The sequence below is a fragment of the Podarcis pityusensis genome (genome assembly GCF_964106645.2).
Source record: "Podarcis pityusensis genome assembly, chromosome: 8".
Lineage (NCBI taxonomy): Eukaryota > Metazoa > Chordata > Lepidosauria > Squamata > Lacertidae > Podarcis > Podarcis pityusensis.
The window spans coordinates 11365356-11384570 of record NC_138033.1 but is presented as its reverse complement, the minus strand read 5'-3'; the positions used below and the strand labels follow the sequence as shown (position 1 = coordinate 11384570).

The window sequence follows — 19215 nt, the reverse complement described above, 5'->3', positions numbered from 1 at the left end:
TGGCGCTGCATGACGGGAGGCCTAATGCCAAGGAACCACTCTACACCAAGGGAAAATGGACCGCCCCACCGCATAACGCGCCTGCCTTACAAGAGTGGCGGGCCTGAAGGGCCTCGCGGGCCGTTCCCGAGCCACAGCGGCCCCCCATTGCCAATCGCGGCCCTTCTCGCCGCGGTGCACGATGGGAAGTGTAGTCCGCTAATTGTTGGAAGGACGGGGGGGGGGGCTCCGCCAATCGCGTCATGGGGCGTCCGCGCTGAGCGTATTGGGAAAGCGGCGGCAGGCCGCACCGACGCCGTCTCCCATCGTGCACCGCGCCGCGGCCTGATGAGGCCTCGTTACGGCTCCATTGGGCTTTGAGGCGATAATGGATATCAGAGCGAGATGGGCGCAAGGTTAAGTCTCTCTTGGTTTTCTGGTGGCCGAGCGGCGTCTGCGACACTCCCCGCCCTGCGGCTCTGTATGACCCTCTTGGCTTTCCGTACGGGAAGCCTCGAGCTTCCTTCCCAGCCTCCCTCTTCGCCTCACAAGAAGGGTTTTTTGCTCGCGTCTCCGGATAGGTCAGTCGTCCTCGCGCGGGGGACGCTGGGAAACACAGTCCATCCATTGCGCTCTGCGCTGGGGAGTCCGGCCGGGCTGTGCGCCGAGTGACTCCACCTCCCGTCCTATCTCGCGGCGGCCGGCTAGCGGTGCGCTCGGCATCCTGGGACTCGTAGTCCCCTGCATCTAGCGGGCTTCGGGGCGTTTCGGGGCCAGGGGACTCCATGTCCCAGCATGACCTTCGGCAGGAGGCCGAGCGGCCCGCCTTCGCGGCGCCGCTTGTGGGAAATGGAGTCCCGCCTCTGTTAGCGGGTATCGAGGCGGATGGTGGCCTGGACTCCATTTCCCATCCGCTCCCGCGACAGGGCCGGGCTGGGCCGGCTCCCGAGCCGCCTCAGACGGAGCCAGCCAGCCAGCGCGGCCCCCCTTCCCTTTTCCCCGGTCCCGGCCTCACCATGAGCAGCGGCAGCGCCGGCTCTTCCCGGCCCCGGACGAGCTCCTTCGCAGACCCGTCAGGCGGGGCTCCCGCCACGGCGCCCGCCGCGCCAGGCCCCACCTCGGGGGCAGCGCCGGGGGGGAAGCCCGGGGGGGCTGCCGGGCCTGGGCCGGGGGGAGGCGGGACCAGCACGGCAGTCGGCTCCTTCCCGGGGCTCAAGCTGGGCCGTAAGTACCGCCTGGGTCGGGGGTGGCAGTGGGGAAGGGGGAGGGGGGACAAAGAAGGGGTGGGGGAGGGGAAGGGAAGGGAAGGGGTGGCTTGAATGAAATCGACCAGAAGAAGAGGAGAAGGGCAGGGGGCTGGGGGGGAGAGTTGGGAAAGGGCGAAAGAAAAGAGGGGTGCTAGGGAAGTGGGGGGATGGGCGAGAGCTTGGGAGGCGGGGACAAAGGAGGGGGAGATGTGGGGAGAAATGGGACGAGGGGGAGTATCTGAGGGTGCTCAGCCTTTGGGGTGGCTGGCATAGGGTGGTAGGGAGGAGTCTCCGAGAGCCACACCTGCTCTTGAGGGTGGTGCCAGTTTTGGGGGCTCCGGAGGTTTAGGCAAAGGGAAGCGGGGTGGGGGACGGGGGTCCTACTTTCCTCCCTGGGCTCCTTTGGGAGGAAGGGTGGGATATAAGCCTAACCAATGAATGAATAATCGAGGAGGGGACAGGTTGGAAATGTGCCCCTTAGGTTTGAGGAGGTGTGTGTTTATTTTGGAGGGGTTTGCTAACAGGCACCAGCGCAGGAGAGAGCTGGGTCACTTGGCACCTCAGGGTGGTGATGCAGAAGAAAAGTTGGCCTAGGTCGGTGCAGGGAGAATCTGCAAGAGCTTGAGGTTCTCAGCTGGTGGGACCAGGGCTCTGGGAAAAAGGCTATTTGAGGTCAGCAGCTGGACGAGTGGTCCAGAATTATACTGGTGACGTCAGGATGAAATCATTGAAGCCGGGAGGTTAGTAAGGGTAGCCAGGGGTGTTCATTTCCATGGGGTTGAAGGAGGCAGCCTGTGACGGCTGCTGGAATTGTCTAAGCTTTCCTTAGTGCGAATCTGGTGCTGAGCTAGTTTGCGTAGGAATGACACAGTGCCCTCCAGGAGGGGGTTGCAATGAAAGATGGGCTGGACCATGAAGGGGAGGGAGAACGACTAATGCTTGGGTGAAAGAGCAAGGAGAATTGGAGCAGGGTCTGGTTGCCTGGTAACAGGCAGTTCAGAATGGGCGTGGCAGTGGCAGCACAGGTAAGGCAGTGCAGGTGTGTGGTTGAAAGATAGTGAGGGGCGGAGGTATTGGGTGGAGGGAGGCTGGACACTGAGAAGGGAAGCAATGTGCAGCATGAAAGTTTAGGATTTTAGGGGCACAATCATAATTCCATCAATTAGCAATGGCACTTTGAGAAGAGTGGGTGTAGACCAAGACCCTCTAAGCCTCCTAATCTCAAAGGATATTTTATGAGTGTTGCTGTCCACCCCCTTTGGATTTCCAGCTGGGAAAAAGACAACCACCCCACCTAAAAATCAGGTTTTGGGTATGCAGTTGCTGGTCCCTATTATCAAGTGCTTTGTAAGGTTTAGCTATAGCATAGGGAATTACGATGTGACATTTTTTGGTTACTCATTTGGATTGCCTTAGGAATGTTGTGTGTTCAGCACCAGCTGTTGGGTACGGGTGTGTAGGCCATTGGACTCAGTGATGAAGCAGCTTGGGGGTGCTGAGGGTCACCTAATGGTGTCCTATTTGGAGCATGTTGACGTTGTGTTGGAGAGGGTGTGGATATGTGTTTGGGGAGCGGAAGTCAAGTGGTGCTTGAGATTTCCACAGCATCTGGAACTCTCACCCCTTTTCTCAAACATTCCCCTTCTTCCAGGAGATAGCGGCAAGGTGACCACTGTGGTGGCCACGCCAGGTCAGGGCCCCGACCGCCCCCAAGAAGTTTCGTATTCTGATATCAAGGTCATCGGCAATGGGTCATTTGGGGTCGTCTACCAGGCCCGACTAGCAGATTCCGGGGAGCTGGTTGCTATCAAGAAGGTGCTGCAAGATAAACGCTTCAAGGTGAGTTGAAAGGGAAAGTCTGTCAATGCGTCTTGCTGATTTCGCCACTTGGGATTCTGTAGCTCACCTCGATCTTCTTGCTTTCAGAACCGAGAGCTGCAGATCATGAGGAAGCTGGATCACTGCAACATCGTTCGCCTGCGGTATTTCTTCTACTCGAGTGGGGAGAAGGTACGGACAGGGGAAGAAATGGAGAATGGTTTGTTCAGAATGTCTGGCAACATTGGTTCCTATCCATTGGCCACTTTTGCTGGGGCTGATGGGAGTTGGGGGGGTGTCCAGCAACATCTAGAGGACGGCTGATTCCTCACTCCTGAGTTAGGCTGAGAGAGCAGCTGTGTTAAGGCAGCCTTTGCCTAACTGGTTCCCTCCAGATGTTTTGGGCTACAAGTCCCATCAGTCCAAAGGGGGACCAAAGACTATGCTGAGCTCATTCAGCTCTACAGCCAAATGGGAATTTGAAGCTGGGTGTCCTCAGTCCTAGTCTATTTGCTATGCCCTTCCATTCTGGCTCTTTTATACCAGAGGGTCCACTGGGAAAAGGTTTACGGCAAATTTGGATGATTTAGCAGTATGTAGTTCTCATGATTGGCATGATGAAAGCTGCAGTCAGATTGTCGACACTTTGTTCTTACTCTATACAGGATAGTCTTACTCTACTTCGGTAATCCGAAGTGGCAATAGCTGTTAAGTTGTGTTCCTTTGTGCTACTTCCTAAATCCAGGCTTTTGGGGTGCAGGCAAAGCTAACAGTGATAACAAAATTGAGGCTTCTCTTAATTGACCTCTTTGTTTCCAGCCCTTTGGTGTTTTTGCCAAGATCTAATTGAGGCGCATCTCATCAGAGCTCAGCTACAGGATGCGTTTTCATTGCTGGAGCTGAACTCAAAAGCACCTGGAAATAGCAGAATGCCTTTGAGCATAAATACGCAGCACTTAACTGCTGAGGAAGCAACAGCTGCCCTCTCTGCACCTGGGACTTGAGTTCTGCCTTCCAGATAAGCGGGAGTATGCAACACATTTCTCTTTTTAAAAATTAAGCCCTCATTTTTCTTGTTGCACTTCTATCCTTTACTGCTGCAACCATATGAGCTCTTTATGTAAAAGTCTTTTTATATTATATGAGAATCTGTATATCTTTTCGAGACGAAAGCTGGGGTTGGGGCAGTCCTAACAGGTGTATCTTGAGGGTTCCATGTTGCCCACTGCCATTTGTAAGGTGGAGTTGGTCTGGAGGTTCCCTCACTTCCCTCTTCTTCACAATCTGTTGCAGAAGGATGAAGTTTATCTTAATTTAGTCCTGGACTTCGTGCCCGAGACGGTCTATCGCGTGGCCCGGCACTTCACCAAAGCCAAACAGACCATCCCTGTCATCTATGTAAAGGTGAGTGTCACTCCTGCTTCAAAATGTTCCGTGCCCAAGAAGACAGTGGCACCCAGGACCACATTTGCACATTGCAATGAACCATGCCTTGCTGTCTCTTCCCTCCTTGCCTAGCAAGAGTGAGAACAGCAAAACACCATCCCGGACTTAGCATTGCGTCTGAACTCGGGGTTGTTCTGCTCAAACTAAGATCGGGAAGCCAAGGGATGGACCTTTGCTTCACGTTTTGGGAGGAGCCTGCTGAATCAGGCCAAAGGCCTATCTTGATGAGCGCTCCATTCTCACAGGGGCCACCCGGATAGGAAAGCCTGCAAGCAGGACTTCCCACCTGTGATTCCCAGCAGCTGATATTCAGAGGCGCAATGCCTCCGGCCGCAGAGGTAGAACATAAGACTTATTCAGCTGCCACATTATAACCCCACCGCATCTGTAAGAACTTGATTGTTTAGTGTGGCAGCACCCAACACGTTGGAACTCCTTGTCTATTTCGGGCAGGTGCCTTCATTGTATTCTTTTCGGTGCCTGCTGAAGGCATCCTTATTTAGATAAGCCTGCCCAGATGTTTAGAAAGTTTGCATGAGTTTTAAATTGTTTCAGTCTATTCTATTGTGGCTTTAACTTTCTGTGTGTTTTAAATTATGGTTATAAATCTTTTAGTGACAATTTTATTGTTTCAATTTTTTTTTTGAGGTTTTCTTTCTATAATCAAGTGGTATATAATTTTTATGAACTAAATAAATAAGCTGTCATCGTAGCTAGTCCTCCATGGAGTTGCCTACAGCCTTGTGGTTCTTGGATGAAGGGTGGTGTATAAATTTAATAATTAATAGTTACTATTATTATTATTATTAATTAAAAACTTACTTAACTGAAAGTTGAGGTTTCCTGGAAGCAGGGGTTGAGTGCCCATAATGTCATATTTTGCATGCTGTACAACGACAGCACATGCAGAGTCCTGGGTGTAATGAATGCTTCAGAAGTTATGGCTGCGATGCAGTCAGACGAGCCCCTGGCCCATTATGGAGCTGCTGTTCCTGGTTTCAACAAAGACGTCAAGATGGTAACGGCCAGAAGATGTCTTGAACCCCCTCTGTCCTTTGAAGGGGCAAGAGCCCCCCATGCGTTCCCATTTTAATGCGTACAATCGGAAGGCTCTTTCTCGCCTCGTCGGGATTTTGCAATGAGCCTCGGGTATTAATAAAGTCGATTGGGATCTCCCATCATTTTTGAAAGGTTTATTTGACTAACACGGATCGAGAATAAACACCCCTATTTTAAAATAAAATATCCCTGTCGGAAAGGGATGATGAAAATATTATTTTAATTTATCGCCTGCCTTTCACCCCAAGGTTAGCTTGTAAGGAAAAATAACTGTTGGGACCTACCCCCTTCTTTGATTTTAAATATTGCATGTTATGTAGCAGGTGTGTGGGACCTTGGGGCCTTCGGATGCTATTACATTACAACTTCCTCCATCTATAGCCATTTGCCATGCTTGCTAGGGCTGATGGGGGCTACAGTTCATCAACACTCAACGACCGAAGGTTTCCCCCTACTTCTTATATAGGAAAGGGAAAAACCACTTTGCTAACACCCACTGATCCCAGTTTCCATCAGCCAAAGCCAGGCGGCCAGTGATTAGGGATGATTGACATTATAGTTCTTTTTTTTATTTATTTAAGGGAAAGGGCTTTTAAGTAGTGCTGTGCTCTTTTTACTATCTGAATTTTAATAGATCTGTTTTATATTGTTTTAATACTATTATAGTCTTAATTGCTTTTTAACTATTACCTTTTATACATTCTTCGCCTTCTGTGTTTTATGTGTTGTTTTAATTTGTGTAAGCTTCCTTGAGTCCTGGTCTGGGGGAAAAGGAGGGATACAAATAAATATGATAATAGTCCAGAAACATATGGAGGAGTAAAGGCTTCCCAGCCCTTCCCTGAGGCACTCATGTTGCCCCTTCCCAATCACAGCTATCTTTTCTCCTTCTTTTGCTAACCTTTCTGAGTGAATGGGGTGAGGTTTTCATTTTTCATTTAATACTTTCTTACTTGCCCGTTCCCACAAGGTTCAAGGATGGGTTACAGTGACAGGATATGCAATTTGTAAAAACAAAAACAAAAAAATCACTATAAAGCATGAAAAATTGTTCCAAATGGAACAGGATAACAGACATTTTTGTCTCTAGTTAATTTTTAGACTCCCATTAACTATTTTGCATTTCTAAAATACTATATGTGTACATTCATATAAAGCTGTCTCATATTGAGTGAAGCTACGGGTCCCTGTAGCCCAGTATTATCTTGTCTGCCTGGCAGTAGCTCCCTGGGGTCTTTGAGGGCAGAGAAGGGTCTTTTTCTGCTCCTTCTGATGGGATGTGCTGTGAATGGTCCCTTGTCTTTGTGCAGTTGGTCTGCTGGTGGGGTTTCCCTATCAATAGCAAATAACATCTCTGCTTAAGGATCTGTACTGACCTATAAAATGTATCTTAAACGTCAATAGACTTCTCTTCCTGATCCCACCCCTTTTCTCAGTTAATTTTGAATTTTAATGGCACTTCCAGTCCTTTTGAAGCCTCTCCATAGATGAGGTTTCTGTGGTTCTGTTTTCTTCAATTACTGCTGATTTTGTTTTGTTGGTTTTACTTCTCTTGCAGTTTCTGTTTTTATTTGGAAGCAGCCCTGAGTTTGATTTTCTTTTTTCTTTTATCCTAGAAAGGCTGTGTGTAAATAAAATTGGTGCCATGCCACAAGTCACTGTAGCTTTTCTGATTGTAAAGGACCATTAGGTCCAGTCGCGGTCGATTCTGGGGTTGTGTGCTCATCTCGCTCTATAGGCCAAGGGAGCCGGCGTACAGCTTCCGGGTCATGTGGCCAGCATGACTAAGCCGCTTCTGGCGAACCAGAGCAGCACACAGAAACGCCATTTACCTTCCTGCTGGAGCAGTACCTATTTTATCTACTTGCACTTTGATGTGCTTTCGAACTGCTAGGTGGGCAGGAGCAGGGACCGAGCAACAGGAGCTCGCCCCGTCGTGGGGATTTGAACTGCTGACCTTCTGATTGGCAAGACCTAGGCTCTGTGGTTTAGACCACAGCGCCACCTGCGCCCCTTTTTCTGATTGTAGGGATTCCTAATAGGAATGGCAAGGTTGGGTCAGACCAGTGACGCATTTTTTCGCCCAACAGTGGCTAAACTGAGGTTCATGGTTCTGACGTGGCAGTGATGCCCATTTGCGTTGTTGAACCATGGTAGCTGGGAGTTAGAGGTATATTGTAGTTGAACGTGGAGATACGGGGTTGTGGCAGCAGGCTCTTTAAGCCGCCAGAGGCCCCAGTGAACAGAAAGGTGGAGGGGGATGTGATTTTGTTGATTTCCCCTCATGCTCCTTCCTCAAATCTCCTCCAGTGGGTTGGGGGACCCTTTGAACAGTGTGGAAGATGGTGCTGAAGCTGCAGGAAAAAGGGGAAATTTACATAAATCACCTCTGCCCCCCCCTTTCCCATTCACAGAAGCTTCCACTGGATCAAAGAGCCTTTCCACAGTTGGATACAACCCAGTGCTAATTAGTTCGTATGGATGACAGTCACTGATGAGAATCTTATGCATTTGCAGAGTGCCGCCGTTCAGGGCAAATGCAGGGAACAACTCGTCCATGTGCCGCAGTCTATTTTGCACTGAGGTTTCTAACCCGCTCTCCCCACCCCAACAATGCAGATGCTCAAAGCGGCTAACAAAATGCAGGCAAAATAAAAATAAAACATCAGGATAACTGGAGTCCAAATAGATGCATAACTACAACACACCAGAAACAGAATTTTAAAGAAAATGCCTAGCTTTTGGTGGTTGCTGCCAGAAGATGGCTGTTTGGTAATCAATATGTGAACTTTGGCCTTCTTGAATGGGATACGTGTGTGTGCCTGTTCTCTTTGAGTTTTTCCTCTCGTCTTAGGCTTCTGTCTCTGGCCTGCTTTCTTTCCCCTGAGACTGCTCCCTCTGTTGGCCTTCCCAGACATCTCTTTTCACCTCTGCTGGACATTGGCCTTTCACACACACACACACACACACACACACACGGCTTCCTGAGATTCTCTGATTTGCCTTCAGTTTAGTATCGGAGCAGCTTAGCAAATGGCAGCAGGACAGTCTTCCTCTTTCCGAGCCCTCTGTGACATTACGGAAGCCCCATGGGCTGCGCCACCACCGCAAATCTTTTAGTTCGAGGATGGAGAACCTGTGGTTGCCGCCAGGTGTTGCTGGACTACAACTCCCATCATCCATGGCCATTGGAGCAGGCCAGCTTGGGCTGATGGGACTTGGAGTCCAGCAACATCTGATGGTGGCCACATCCATCGGGTTCCCGTCCCTGGCTCCAAAGTCACATGCTGACGGCCACTGCATCATCTGTGGCATTAAACTCCATAGGCTGGTTATACATTGAGCCTAAAGTGCTTTCCCTTGCTTGCGTTTTTAACTTGCTGCATCCCCACCCATGACTGAGCCAGGGTCTCTGAGCGAAACACCTCTGTACGCATTATATCATTTAAGTTACTGTTTTAACCTCAATGTCTGTCGTCTCCCTCTCTCCCAACCAGGTGTACATGTACCAGCTGTTCCGCAGTCTTGCTTACATCCATTCTCAAGGCGTGTGTCATCGGGACATCAAACCCCAGAACCTACTGGTGGACCCCGACACAGCAGTACTGAAGCTTTGCGACTTTGGCAGGTGAGAGAGGCACGGAAGCGGCTGTTCCCAGCACACACGCCCCCGTAGAATGGACTTCGGCCCTTGTGTGATGGATTTACAAATCACCCTGGTGCTCCAAATACACAAGTAGACTTGTTTCTGTCCGTGACCCATAATTTACTCAAAATATTCAGCCAGAGGTTTGCTTGGTTATTTCATACCCATATGTGCGACTCAACTTCTGCTGCCTCTCATGCCTCTTTTTCCCCTGTTGCATAGCTCCATCATTCTACAGGCCTCAGATTTTTCATATATATATATATATATATATATATACATACATACATACATACATACATTTATACCCCACCCATCTGGCTGGGTTTCCCCAGCCACTCTGGGCGGCTTTCAACAAAAAAAATTAAAAATACAATAAAACATCAGATATTAAAATGAGGCTTCTCCACCAATTAGTTCCTTCTTTCCTTCCTACCTTCCTTCGTTCGTTCTTCCCAATGCTTTCCCTTCACATTTTTGACCAACCTTTCCCCTTCAGCGGTTTGACCACCCTGTGATATCTCAGGGTGGAAATGGAGACTCATAGGCTCCAGTCTTTAATCAACAAAGGCTGCAGCTGGCTGACATAGTTAGTTGGGGTTCCGAGTTCAGGGTGCAGGTTTACACACAATTTTGTGTGTTTTGTGCAGGGTGGATTTGATTTAAATCAAATCAATTTAAATCACTAGTCAGTAAGACTTGATTTAAATCATTTTTTTTACAGAAAGACTCATTCTTGCTGGCATAATCTTAATATTTACAACCATATGAAGGTTTCATTTTTGGAATAATAAATTTTCAGAGTAGTTTTTACAGTTATATCAAAAACTGCTGATTTGGTTATACTATTAGAAATACATAGATAATTATGAAATTATTGTGAGGTTTAATAAGTTAACTGTTTCTATTTGGACAACTTTTTCTGCTGTACTTTATTGGAAGGAGAAAAATAATCATTTCCTTAATAAAAAAAATATTTAACTAAAACAATAACATAGCATATGTATCCGTGTTTGTTAACTGATGTGGTTAAACTTTTTTTAAAAAAAACCATTAGACTGAAAAACTTAAAACAAATCCTTATTTCCTGATGAATAATCTTTGGACTATAATGCAACTTAAATAGCAAACTATTTTTAAAAAGATTTTTCCTCCGAAAGCGTTTTATTTTTTAAAATCCAATTTAAATAAAAAAAAAATTGATTTAAATTTAAAGAAGCCCTGATTTTAATTTAAAAAAAAAACAAAAAACAACCATTGATTTTTATCCACCCTGGTTTTGTGGTCATAGGCCATCTTTGTCCTCCCTTCCCTTTCATCTTACAATGACTGGCAGCTTACCTTGCAGTCGACGAACTTCTTGCTGCTTTCATAACTCACTGAAGCAGCTACTCAGGGTTGTTTTATGCTGGTTGACCTTTTTATGGGTAACATCTTAAACGTGCTTTGGGGCCCTGCTTCTCTCATCCTCATCAGCCCTCTGAGATGGAGAGAGAGAGAGAGAGGAATAGCCAGCCCAAGGTCACCAGTGGCAATTTGAACTTGGGTCTCCCCAGTCCTAATTGATGAATTAGTGACTTCAGCAAGTGGTTATTAAAAAGTCCTTAATCAAAGAGTAGACTTACTTGAGCTATACGTTGTGCACAGGAGATTCTGACTAAATATTCAGAAAAACTTTCTGACAGAGCTGTTCAGTGGCGGAACAGACGCCTACGAGAGGTTCTAGACTCTCCTTCCTTTGGAGGTTTTTAAGCAGAGGTTGGATGGTCATCTGCCATGGATGCTTTTGCCGAGATCCCTCATTGCAGGGGGTTGGACTAGATGACCTTTTGGTCCCTTCCAGCTGTAAGATTCTATGATCCTCACAACAATCCTGTGAGGTAGGTTAGGCTGAAAGAGAGAGGGAGAAAGTGCAGCTGGTTGAAAAGTCACTCACTGAGCTTCAAGGCTGAGGAGCGTTTGACCCCAGGTCTCTTAGTCTGAGACTATACAGTGGTACCTTGGGTTACAGGCGCTTCAGGTTGCATACGCTTCAGGTTACAGACTCTGCTAACCCAGAAGTAGTACCTTGGCTTAAGAACTTTGCTTCAGGATGAGAACAGAAATTGTGCTCTGGCGGCACGGCAGCAGCAGGAGGCCCCATTAGCTAAAGTGGTGCTTCAGGTTAAGAACAGTTTCAGGTTAAGAACGGACCTCTGGAATTAATTAAGTTCTTAACCAGAGGTACCACTGTAACTCAGTTCTCAAACGATGTGATGTGCCACGCTGGTGTGGCAGGAGAGGTGGCATATGTGGTGGGAAGAGTCAAGGATAGTCAAAAGAAACATTCAAACATTTCAGTGTAGTACAGTCATACCTCAGGTTACAGATGCTTCAGGTTGCGTTTTTTCGGGTTACAGACCGCCGAAACCCGGAAGTACTGGAACGGGTTACTTCTGGGTTTCGGCGATCGCACAGCGCCATTGCAGGTTGCAAACGCTGTGGGTTGCGAACATGCATCTCGCACGGATCACGTTCGCAACCCGAGTGTCCGCTGTATAGTGTCTTCCTTTTTTCTTTTTGCAGAATACACATAGATATCTTTTCACAATGAGAGCAAGAACATCATGTGATGTTGAGGACAATCCTAGTTGTGTTTTCCAGTATATTTCTTCTCAGTGGCACAAGCAAAGTTTTATTTTGAAAGAGTGCACCATAGAAAAAAGTTTGAGAACCACCACTCTGACTGCCGCACCACTCCGTCTTTATCACAGCCATCCATACTCTTGTTTCTCTTTCCAGTGCAAAGCAGTTGGTGCGAGGAGAACCCAACGTTTCCTACATCTGTTCTCGCTACTATCGTGCTCCCGAGCTCATCTTTGGAGCCACAGACTACACCTCAAACATAGGTGAGTGCCTGACCCTACCCTTGCATCTTGCATCTCTGTGGGGTTCAGACGCCTCTGCAGAGTGAATGTCCTCTCATTGTAACAAGTGAGTGGGACCTGGTGGCTGACGGAAAAAAGCTTTCCTGAATTCTCTAATGCCCCGAAGAGGTGGATGCCTGAAACGTCATCCATTGTGAGATGCAGTACGTCCTAGCTGGTATTACCGTATTTTTCGCCCTATAGGGCGCACCGGCCTATAGGGCGCACCTAGTTTTTTTTGGGGGGGGGGAGTAAAGAAAAAAAAATTATTTCCCCCCCAGGCGCGGGGCTGGGGCGGGGGAAGCCCGAGAACAGGCTGCTATCCGCAAGCCTGGGGAGCCCGGCAGGAACTCCTGCCGGTCTCCCCAGGCTTGCAGAGATCTGCCTGAAGCCCGGGGCGTGCTCCGCTGCGCTCCCCGGGTTTCGGGCTGCAGGCTGCTGTCCGCAAGCCTTGGGAGCCCGGCGGGAAGTCGCGCCGGGCTCCCAAGGCTTGCGGAGAGCTGCCCGAAGCCCAGGGTGCGCTCCGCTACAGGCTGCGGGAAGTTGCGCCGGGCTCCCAAGGCTTGCGGATAGCTTGCGGATAGCGCACCGACCCCTCTCACTCTCCAGGCTTCAGCGAAAGCCTACATTCGCCCCATAGGACGCACACACATTTCCCCTTCATTTTTGGAGGGGGAAAAGTGCGTCCTATAGGGCGAAAAATACGGTATGTCGTAAAGCAGGGATGGGGAGTATGTGGCTCAGCAGATGTTGTTGGACTTCCCACCCCATCAGCCTCAGAGGCTGTGGTCCAAGAACATCTGGAGGACCAGAAGTTATCCATCCTTGCTATAAGGAAGCTGCCTTCCAGAGTCTGCACCATCTAGCTCATTGCTGCCAACACTGACTGGCAATGGTTCTCCAGAGTTTCAGACAAAATACTCTTACTAGCTGGATTGGAGATGCTGGAGGATCTGACCTGGGTCCCTTCCACATGCGGAGTTTGTACTCTACTTCTGATTTATGGCAGGAGTTTCTCTCCTCTGCCCACCCAGTGCTAAAAGGAAAAAGTTGAGGACTTCCACTTCTAGGCATGGGGTGCTGCTTCCCTCCCAGGAGGCCAGCTTTCAATGAAGTCCCCATCTGCTTCCTTCCTAGATATCTGGTCTGCTGGCTGTGTGCTGGCAGAGCTGCTTCTGGGGCAGCCTATATTTCCTGGGGACAGTGGAGTGGACCAGCTGGTGGAGATCATCAAGGTAACGAACTGATCATTTACTCTTTCTCGCTGGGCCACTCCTACTCAAGTATTCAAATAAACACTCTTGTGGGCTCCCTCAGTGTTTTTCTAACATCTTACTCTTGCCTGGTGAACCCTGTGCATTCTAAATGAATTCTGATGTGCCCCTGCCTGGTTCGTGTGGGTTGGTAGTCACACACCTCACCTTCATGCACAACCGATGTGACAGAAGACAGGTGATGGTGCACAAAATGTATTTGGTTGGGGGAAACGGTAGTCTCCCCTTGCTGATCTTGTCAGTGAGGAGCCACTGAAAAGAACTTGAAGCCCACCCAGGACACAGTTTGAAGGCCACTGGCGTACTCTTTCCTATGCTATAAAATGGACATACCTGCTTAGAAAGGGTTTGTTACATCAAACAGAGGACTATGGGTCATCCCTCCCTTCATGACAGGAGCGAGCCAGCAGTAAATCACACCGAGCAAGTTGGAGTTAACTCTTTACTAGTGAGAACAGGATCAGCACAGGTGTGTCAGGCCTAATGAGCGCAGCAACTCATCTCTGGCAGGTCTTGCCCCATGAAGCCATTGCTGAGACTGAAGGTCCCTGCCTCCCCACAGCTGCCTAAGTTCCCTCCTCAGTAGGGTTTTCCCCAAGCAATCTGAGACTGCACCTGCGTGAAGCTAACTTCTCCGCCCTCTTCATGCCTCTCCTGGTTCTGGGAGACGAGGGAGGGGAGCTAGTTTCAGCAGGAGGGGGAGACACCTTTGCCTCTTCCCCAGCTGGACTCCTCTTCTGCTTCAGCTTCTGATTCAGATTGTGCACTTGTCTCTGCCACAGACTCTCCCTGCTCACTAAAGCCTGTTACCTCTTCAGCTTCTGACACCTCCTTTTCCCAGTCTTCTCCCTTTTCTCCTTGATCACTCATCATTGTCCCACCACCACCACTTGCCAGGCTCTGAGCCTTCTTCCTTTGGGGTTTCCCCAGCTGGTTCCTCCCACCATCCCTCTGTGTCCAACCAGTCTGTGACTTTTCATTTGGACAGAATTCCTCCCATCCCATTGAGATGCCAGTAAGACATTGTGGGTAGGGGAGGAGAACTGAGAAGTCATCCCGACATGCTTTGTGACTAGAATACATTTCCTTTCTGTGATTGTTGAGTGTGACATTCCCCCCCCCCCTCTTCTTTCTCTCTTCCCCACCCCCCAAAGGTGTTGGGGACACCAACGCGAGAACAGATCCGAGAGATGAATCCCAACTATACGGAGTTCAAGTTCCCCCAGATTAAAGCACACCCCTGGATAAAGGTAAAGATGGTGGGGGAAATGCCAGGGTAGGTGGAGGTTGCTGAGAATGCTGTCGTCCTCTGCTCAAAGTGCGGGGAGGCTCTTGCACAGGCTTGGGGAATGGCATCTACTACTCTGGATCCCTGTCTCCCCACTCCACACCCGGTGGGCCAAGTTGGGTAGGTGGGTGGGGCTGCCCACTTGTCAATCAGCTGCCATCACAACAGCATCAGGCGATTCCCACCCCGCTGCACAGAGCACCATTCTCTGCAGGCCCCAGCAGCCGGCCGATTGGCAGTGCCTGCAAACCTCCTCTTGGTACAGCTATACCTTTACCTGCCCCACGCTTGACACTGCATAATGCTGGGTGTAGTGCAGGTGGGCCCAGTTAGGCCTGAGGCTTCCCCACGGCTGCTCAAGGGTATCATTGGAGAGGGACAGTTGGGGGAGTTTTAGCTGCTTGGGGCGGCTGCGGCACAGGTTTCTCTCTCCGTTACCCTGTATGTTCCAGAGGTTCCTCCTAATTGCTTGTTGTTGATAACTTGAACCCACCAGTTAGGGTCTTACCTTGTGAAGCAGCAGGAGAAAAAAAATCATTCCTTCTATGTCAGCGTTTCCTAAACTCGGGTCTCCCACCTGTTTTTGGACTACAGCTTGGGAACTCTAGTCCCAAAACAGCTGGAGACCCAAGTTTGGGGAACACTGCTATGTGACAGCAAATACCGTATTTTTCCGTCTATAAGACGCCCCCACGTATAAGACGCCCCCTATTTTGGGGGACTCAGATTTAAGAAAATGGGGGGAGATGTATCCGTGTATAAGACGGTCCCTAATTTTTGACATTATTTTTTAGGGGAAAAACCTACATCTTATACACGGAAAAATACGGTATTTACATATATATCCCACCATTCTTTATGAAGAGCTTAGGGTGCCAAAAAAGGTCTTTATCCTTACAGCCAACCTGTGAAATAGGTTAGAGAGCGAGGGAGAGAACAAGAGCGATCCTGGTGCAAGGTCACCTGATAACCTTCAAGACTGGACAGGAGCTCGAGCTCCGCTATCCCTAGACCGGCTACATAACTCTAGCCACTATGTCGTGCTGTCTTTGAGAGCGCACACTACTCTCTTCAAGACTTTTACCGGGGACTCCGGCAGTTCTCTGCTTAAAAGTCATTGGCTGTGATAAAGGTGGGCATGTTGCAGAAAATGCACATGTGAAACTTGTTCCTTTGCATGCAACTCAAGTAGCATTTTTCAAGTGGACGGGGAGTGGAGCTGCATTGCATTGTGGATGACCTCTGGTGCCCCCCATGCCAGGTGTTCAAGCCCCGCACGCCGCTGGAGGCCATCTCGCTGTGCAGCCGGCTGCTGGAGTACACGCCCGCCACCCGCCTCTCCCCACTGGAGGCTTGCGCCAACAGCTTCTTCGATGAGCTGCGTGAGCCCAATGCTCGGCTGCCCAACGGCCGCGACCTGCCCCCCCTCTTCAACTTCAGCCCTGTGGGTAAGTGGTTGGCATCTTGGAAAGCAGGCAGAGCGGTGGGGCCGAGTGGGGTGTCAGGCAGGCGGGCCTATTGTCATGGTCCTCGAGGAAGCACAAAACATTTGCTAGAGAAGACTTTGGTGCAGGTTAAATTCCATCCCCAGATGTGGCCTCACTGAGCCAGGAATTGAGTGGATGCTTTTGAATGTTGATTATTCAGTTTACTCTGCTACTCCACAGTTTTTCTTTTGCTGCTTCATTGTCCTCACCATTTTGGGTCCTTGTTATCCCTGCTTATGGGTCAGTAATGTAAAGGTCATCCCCCAAGATGGTTGTTGGCAATGGAGTGTGCCTCCAGGGGTGAAGTCAAACCACTGTGTTAGCAGCACCAATGTGACCTCCCTGGGGTGCAACCCTGAGCATGGAGGTCTTGGACTGCCCAGACGATAAGACCCCCCGTCTCAGTCTCACTGATGTGTTCCAAAAGAAAGCAGAGCAATGTTTGGCACCAGCTTGGCTGCAGGAGTTGCTGGAAAGAGTTGTACAAGGTGCTATCCAACAGCCTTAGGGACTCCGCTCCAGATTTGTGCAGACTTTTTCTTCTTCTTAAGATATCCTGTGAGGCAGCAGAGGTTTAAGATCAGAGTTTCCTTCTCCTAGATGGGCTCCCTTCCCAGGTTGACAAGCCCCATCTGCCCCTCACTTCCCTCTACAGCACGTATAGAAACCGCCTTCTTGACTGTTGGACCCACCATTGTTCCACTCTGCTGGAGCCTGTTGCCACGTGCAGGGGAAGTCCCTAACTCACTGAGGGCTTGAGACTCAGTGCCACGTCGTACTCCATGTATTCTCCACAATGGAGGTAGCTAACCTGTCCCTACTCCCTGCGAGACTCCCAGCGTCTTCCCACACCAATATTGGATTAGTGACGTGGTTAATAATTCTGTGGGCCTCAGCGAGCTTTCTCCCATTTTGGATTAACTGTTTGATCAGAACTTTTAAGAAGAACCTCTCAAGCTCAACCCTCTTAACAACAGTTCGGAACCTCTGGGAAATATCTGAAACACCCCCACCCTATTTTTTTCCTTGTAATTGTGGGCTAGAACTCACTTCATCAGATGCATGAAGAATGATCATCCCTTGACAGATATCTGTGTGGCTGATCCAGTCTCTCTTCCCTTGCAGAGCTATCCATCCAGCCAGGGTTGAACACAAACCTCATTCCACCACACATTCGATCCCAGGCCAGCTCGGTGGGAAGTGTGCCTGGCTCCACAACTTCGCACAGTGAGTGCCTTCATCCTCTTGAGATTTGGCGCGAGAACAATCGTGGGCTTGGGTGGGTTGTTCCTTTCAGTGGCGGATGGATGCTCAAGTAAGGCCGCTCTGATGCATTCTGGGAACGGAGTAGAGGGTTCAGTATTACGCCTGAGACCTTTCCTTTCTCTCTTTGCAGGTGAGGGGAGAATGGGAACCGACAGGAGCCAGGTGACGCCCGGGGACGGAGCAGGACCCATCGCCAACACATCCTGAGGGGCTGCTGGGCCGGGGGGCAGGTCCCCTCCACTTACCCCCTACCCTCCAGGCCACCCACATGGACTTCTCTGAACTGTGAACGTGGGGGGTGGGGTGGGGAAGCAACGGTGTGGCCTGGGGGATCATGTGGAGCTTGCCTCCCGTTGGCCAGTGGGGAGGCCAATCGGAGACGAGACGGCCACGGGGAGGGGGCGGAATTCCCTGTCTCCCTGAATCACTTCGCGGTTCCCTCCCATGTTGTCCCATGATGCCTCGGCACGGGGAGAGGGCAGAAAAAAATCCCATGGCTTAAGGGCTCCCTTTTTCAAAAGCAGTCAAGGTTGGTGCCTCTGGGGAGGGGGAGAGACCCAAGAGCTGCCACCCCACCCCACCCCCATTTCTCTCCTCCCCTCCCACCTTTCCCAAGGATGGCCCAGTTCGATTTTAACTTGCTCTTGTTTTTAACATCCCCGAGGGATACAAAAAATGTTTTATTTCCAGTCTCATGTCACCCACGCTCTCCAAACTCCAACCCTGTGGCCCCCTCACACCGGTCTGGTCCCTCACTGGGTGTCCCTCTCCCACCCCAGACCTGTCTGCCTCTGAAACACGGATGCTGTATTTTTAAGCGGGTCAGTCTTTTCCCCTTTTTGTTTTCTTATTAACCCCAATAAAATTCAACTTGTCACTTTCAGGTGGGGAATTAGGACCGTTCCTCTTCCCTGAAAGGCCTCCCTCCCCGCCTCATTTTGCTGGCTGTGCCTCCACCACAATCTCTTAATGGGAACAAGAAACTCCTATCCCCCTTGCCTTGGACTGTGAGGGGGGCACGGCCAACCGCACCTTCCTCTTCCAACCCTCCCATACGTCATGGCACCAGGATTTCTTGTGGGAAATCCTCCCCCCCCCCTTGCCCTCAGTACAGGCTGGCGTTGGGAGCTGTTCCTTCCCCAGGCAGGTGGATAAATTTACAGCAGAGCTTGCTCTGAGTTTCAGTCGTGTCTGCTCCCCAGCACCGCAAATCAATGATGTGGGTGGATGAGGGGGGGATGTTCTCTCAAAGCGGGTGGGAGGGGAGGGAAGGAGAAGACAAGTTTTAATTCCATGCCCTTTCCCTCTCCTGCTGTAAATACATCTCTTCTTTCCCCATCCCTCTCCCTCAGTGGCTTCCTTTCACCATTCTCCCTGTAAATAGATTATAATTTTTTTTTTCTTAATGCAACGTTGCAATGATTGCCCCAAACCCCATTTCCCTCTCCATCTTCAGATCGCTCTAGGATTGAAGGTCCCCCCTGGGGAGCCAGGGTGCAGCCTGTGGATAAATTCCCCCCACCTCCCCATGCCCATTCCTCATCACTGCCCCCCCTCCCTTCCAACATTGTGTGTTAGTTTCTTTCTTAGGTTTTTTGGCTGTGTACAGACATCCGGTTCAATAAATTATTGGCATGAACGGAAAAAACGGCATGGAGCTCCTTATTATGGGTTGGGACAGGCAAGGGTCTTGGCAGTGTGGATGAGCTGGGAAAGGCAGCAGGGTGAAGCCACTGGCAAGGAGGGAGATTCCTGGTGGTTAAACTTTTGGTGCTGCCAACCAGAGGCTTCCAAGCTTA

At 49.8% G+C, this 19215-nt stretch overlaps 1 protein-coding gene across 2 annotated transcripts; it reads left to right on the top strand.

The window, feature by feature from the left end:
* The first annotated feature begins 288 nt into the window (after positions 1-288).
* On the top strand, positions 289-19064 carry GSK3A (glycogen synthase kinase 3 alpha). Of its 2 annotated transcripts, none has more exons than XM_081018933.1 (11): positions 289-395; positions 2878-3065; positions 3153-3236; positions 4338-4448; positions 9047-9177; positions 11977-12083; positions 13239-13336; positions 14530-14625; positions 15925-16111; positions 17276-17377; positions 17547-19064. In XM_081018933.1, exons 1-11 carry the CDS (start codon positions 368-370, stop codon positions 17621-17623), a joined length of 1209 nt encoding a protein of 402 aa, XP_080875059.1. In that variant the 5' UTR covers positions 289-367; the 3' UTR covers positions 17624-19064. The 2 variants fall into 2 exon arrangements, with proteins under 2 accessions (XP_080875059.1, XP_080875058.1); XM_081018932.1 differs by lacking the exon at positions 289-395 and adding an exon at positions 750-1203.
* Positions 19065-19215: the final 151 nt, after the last annotated feature.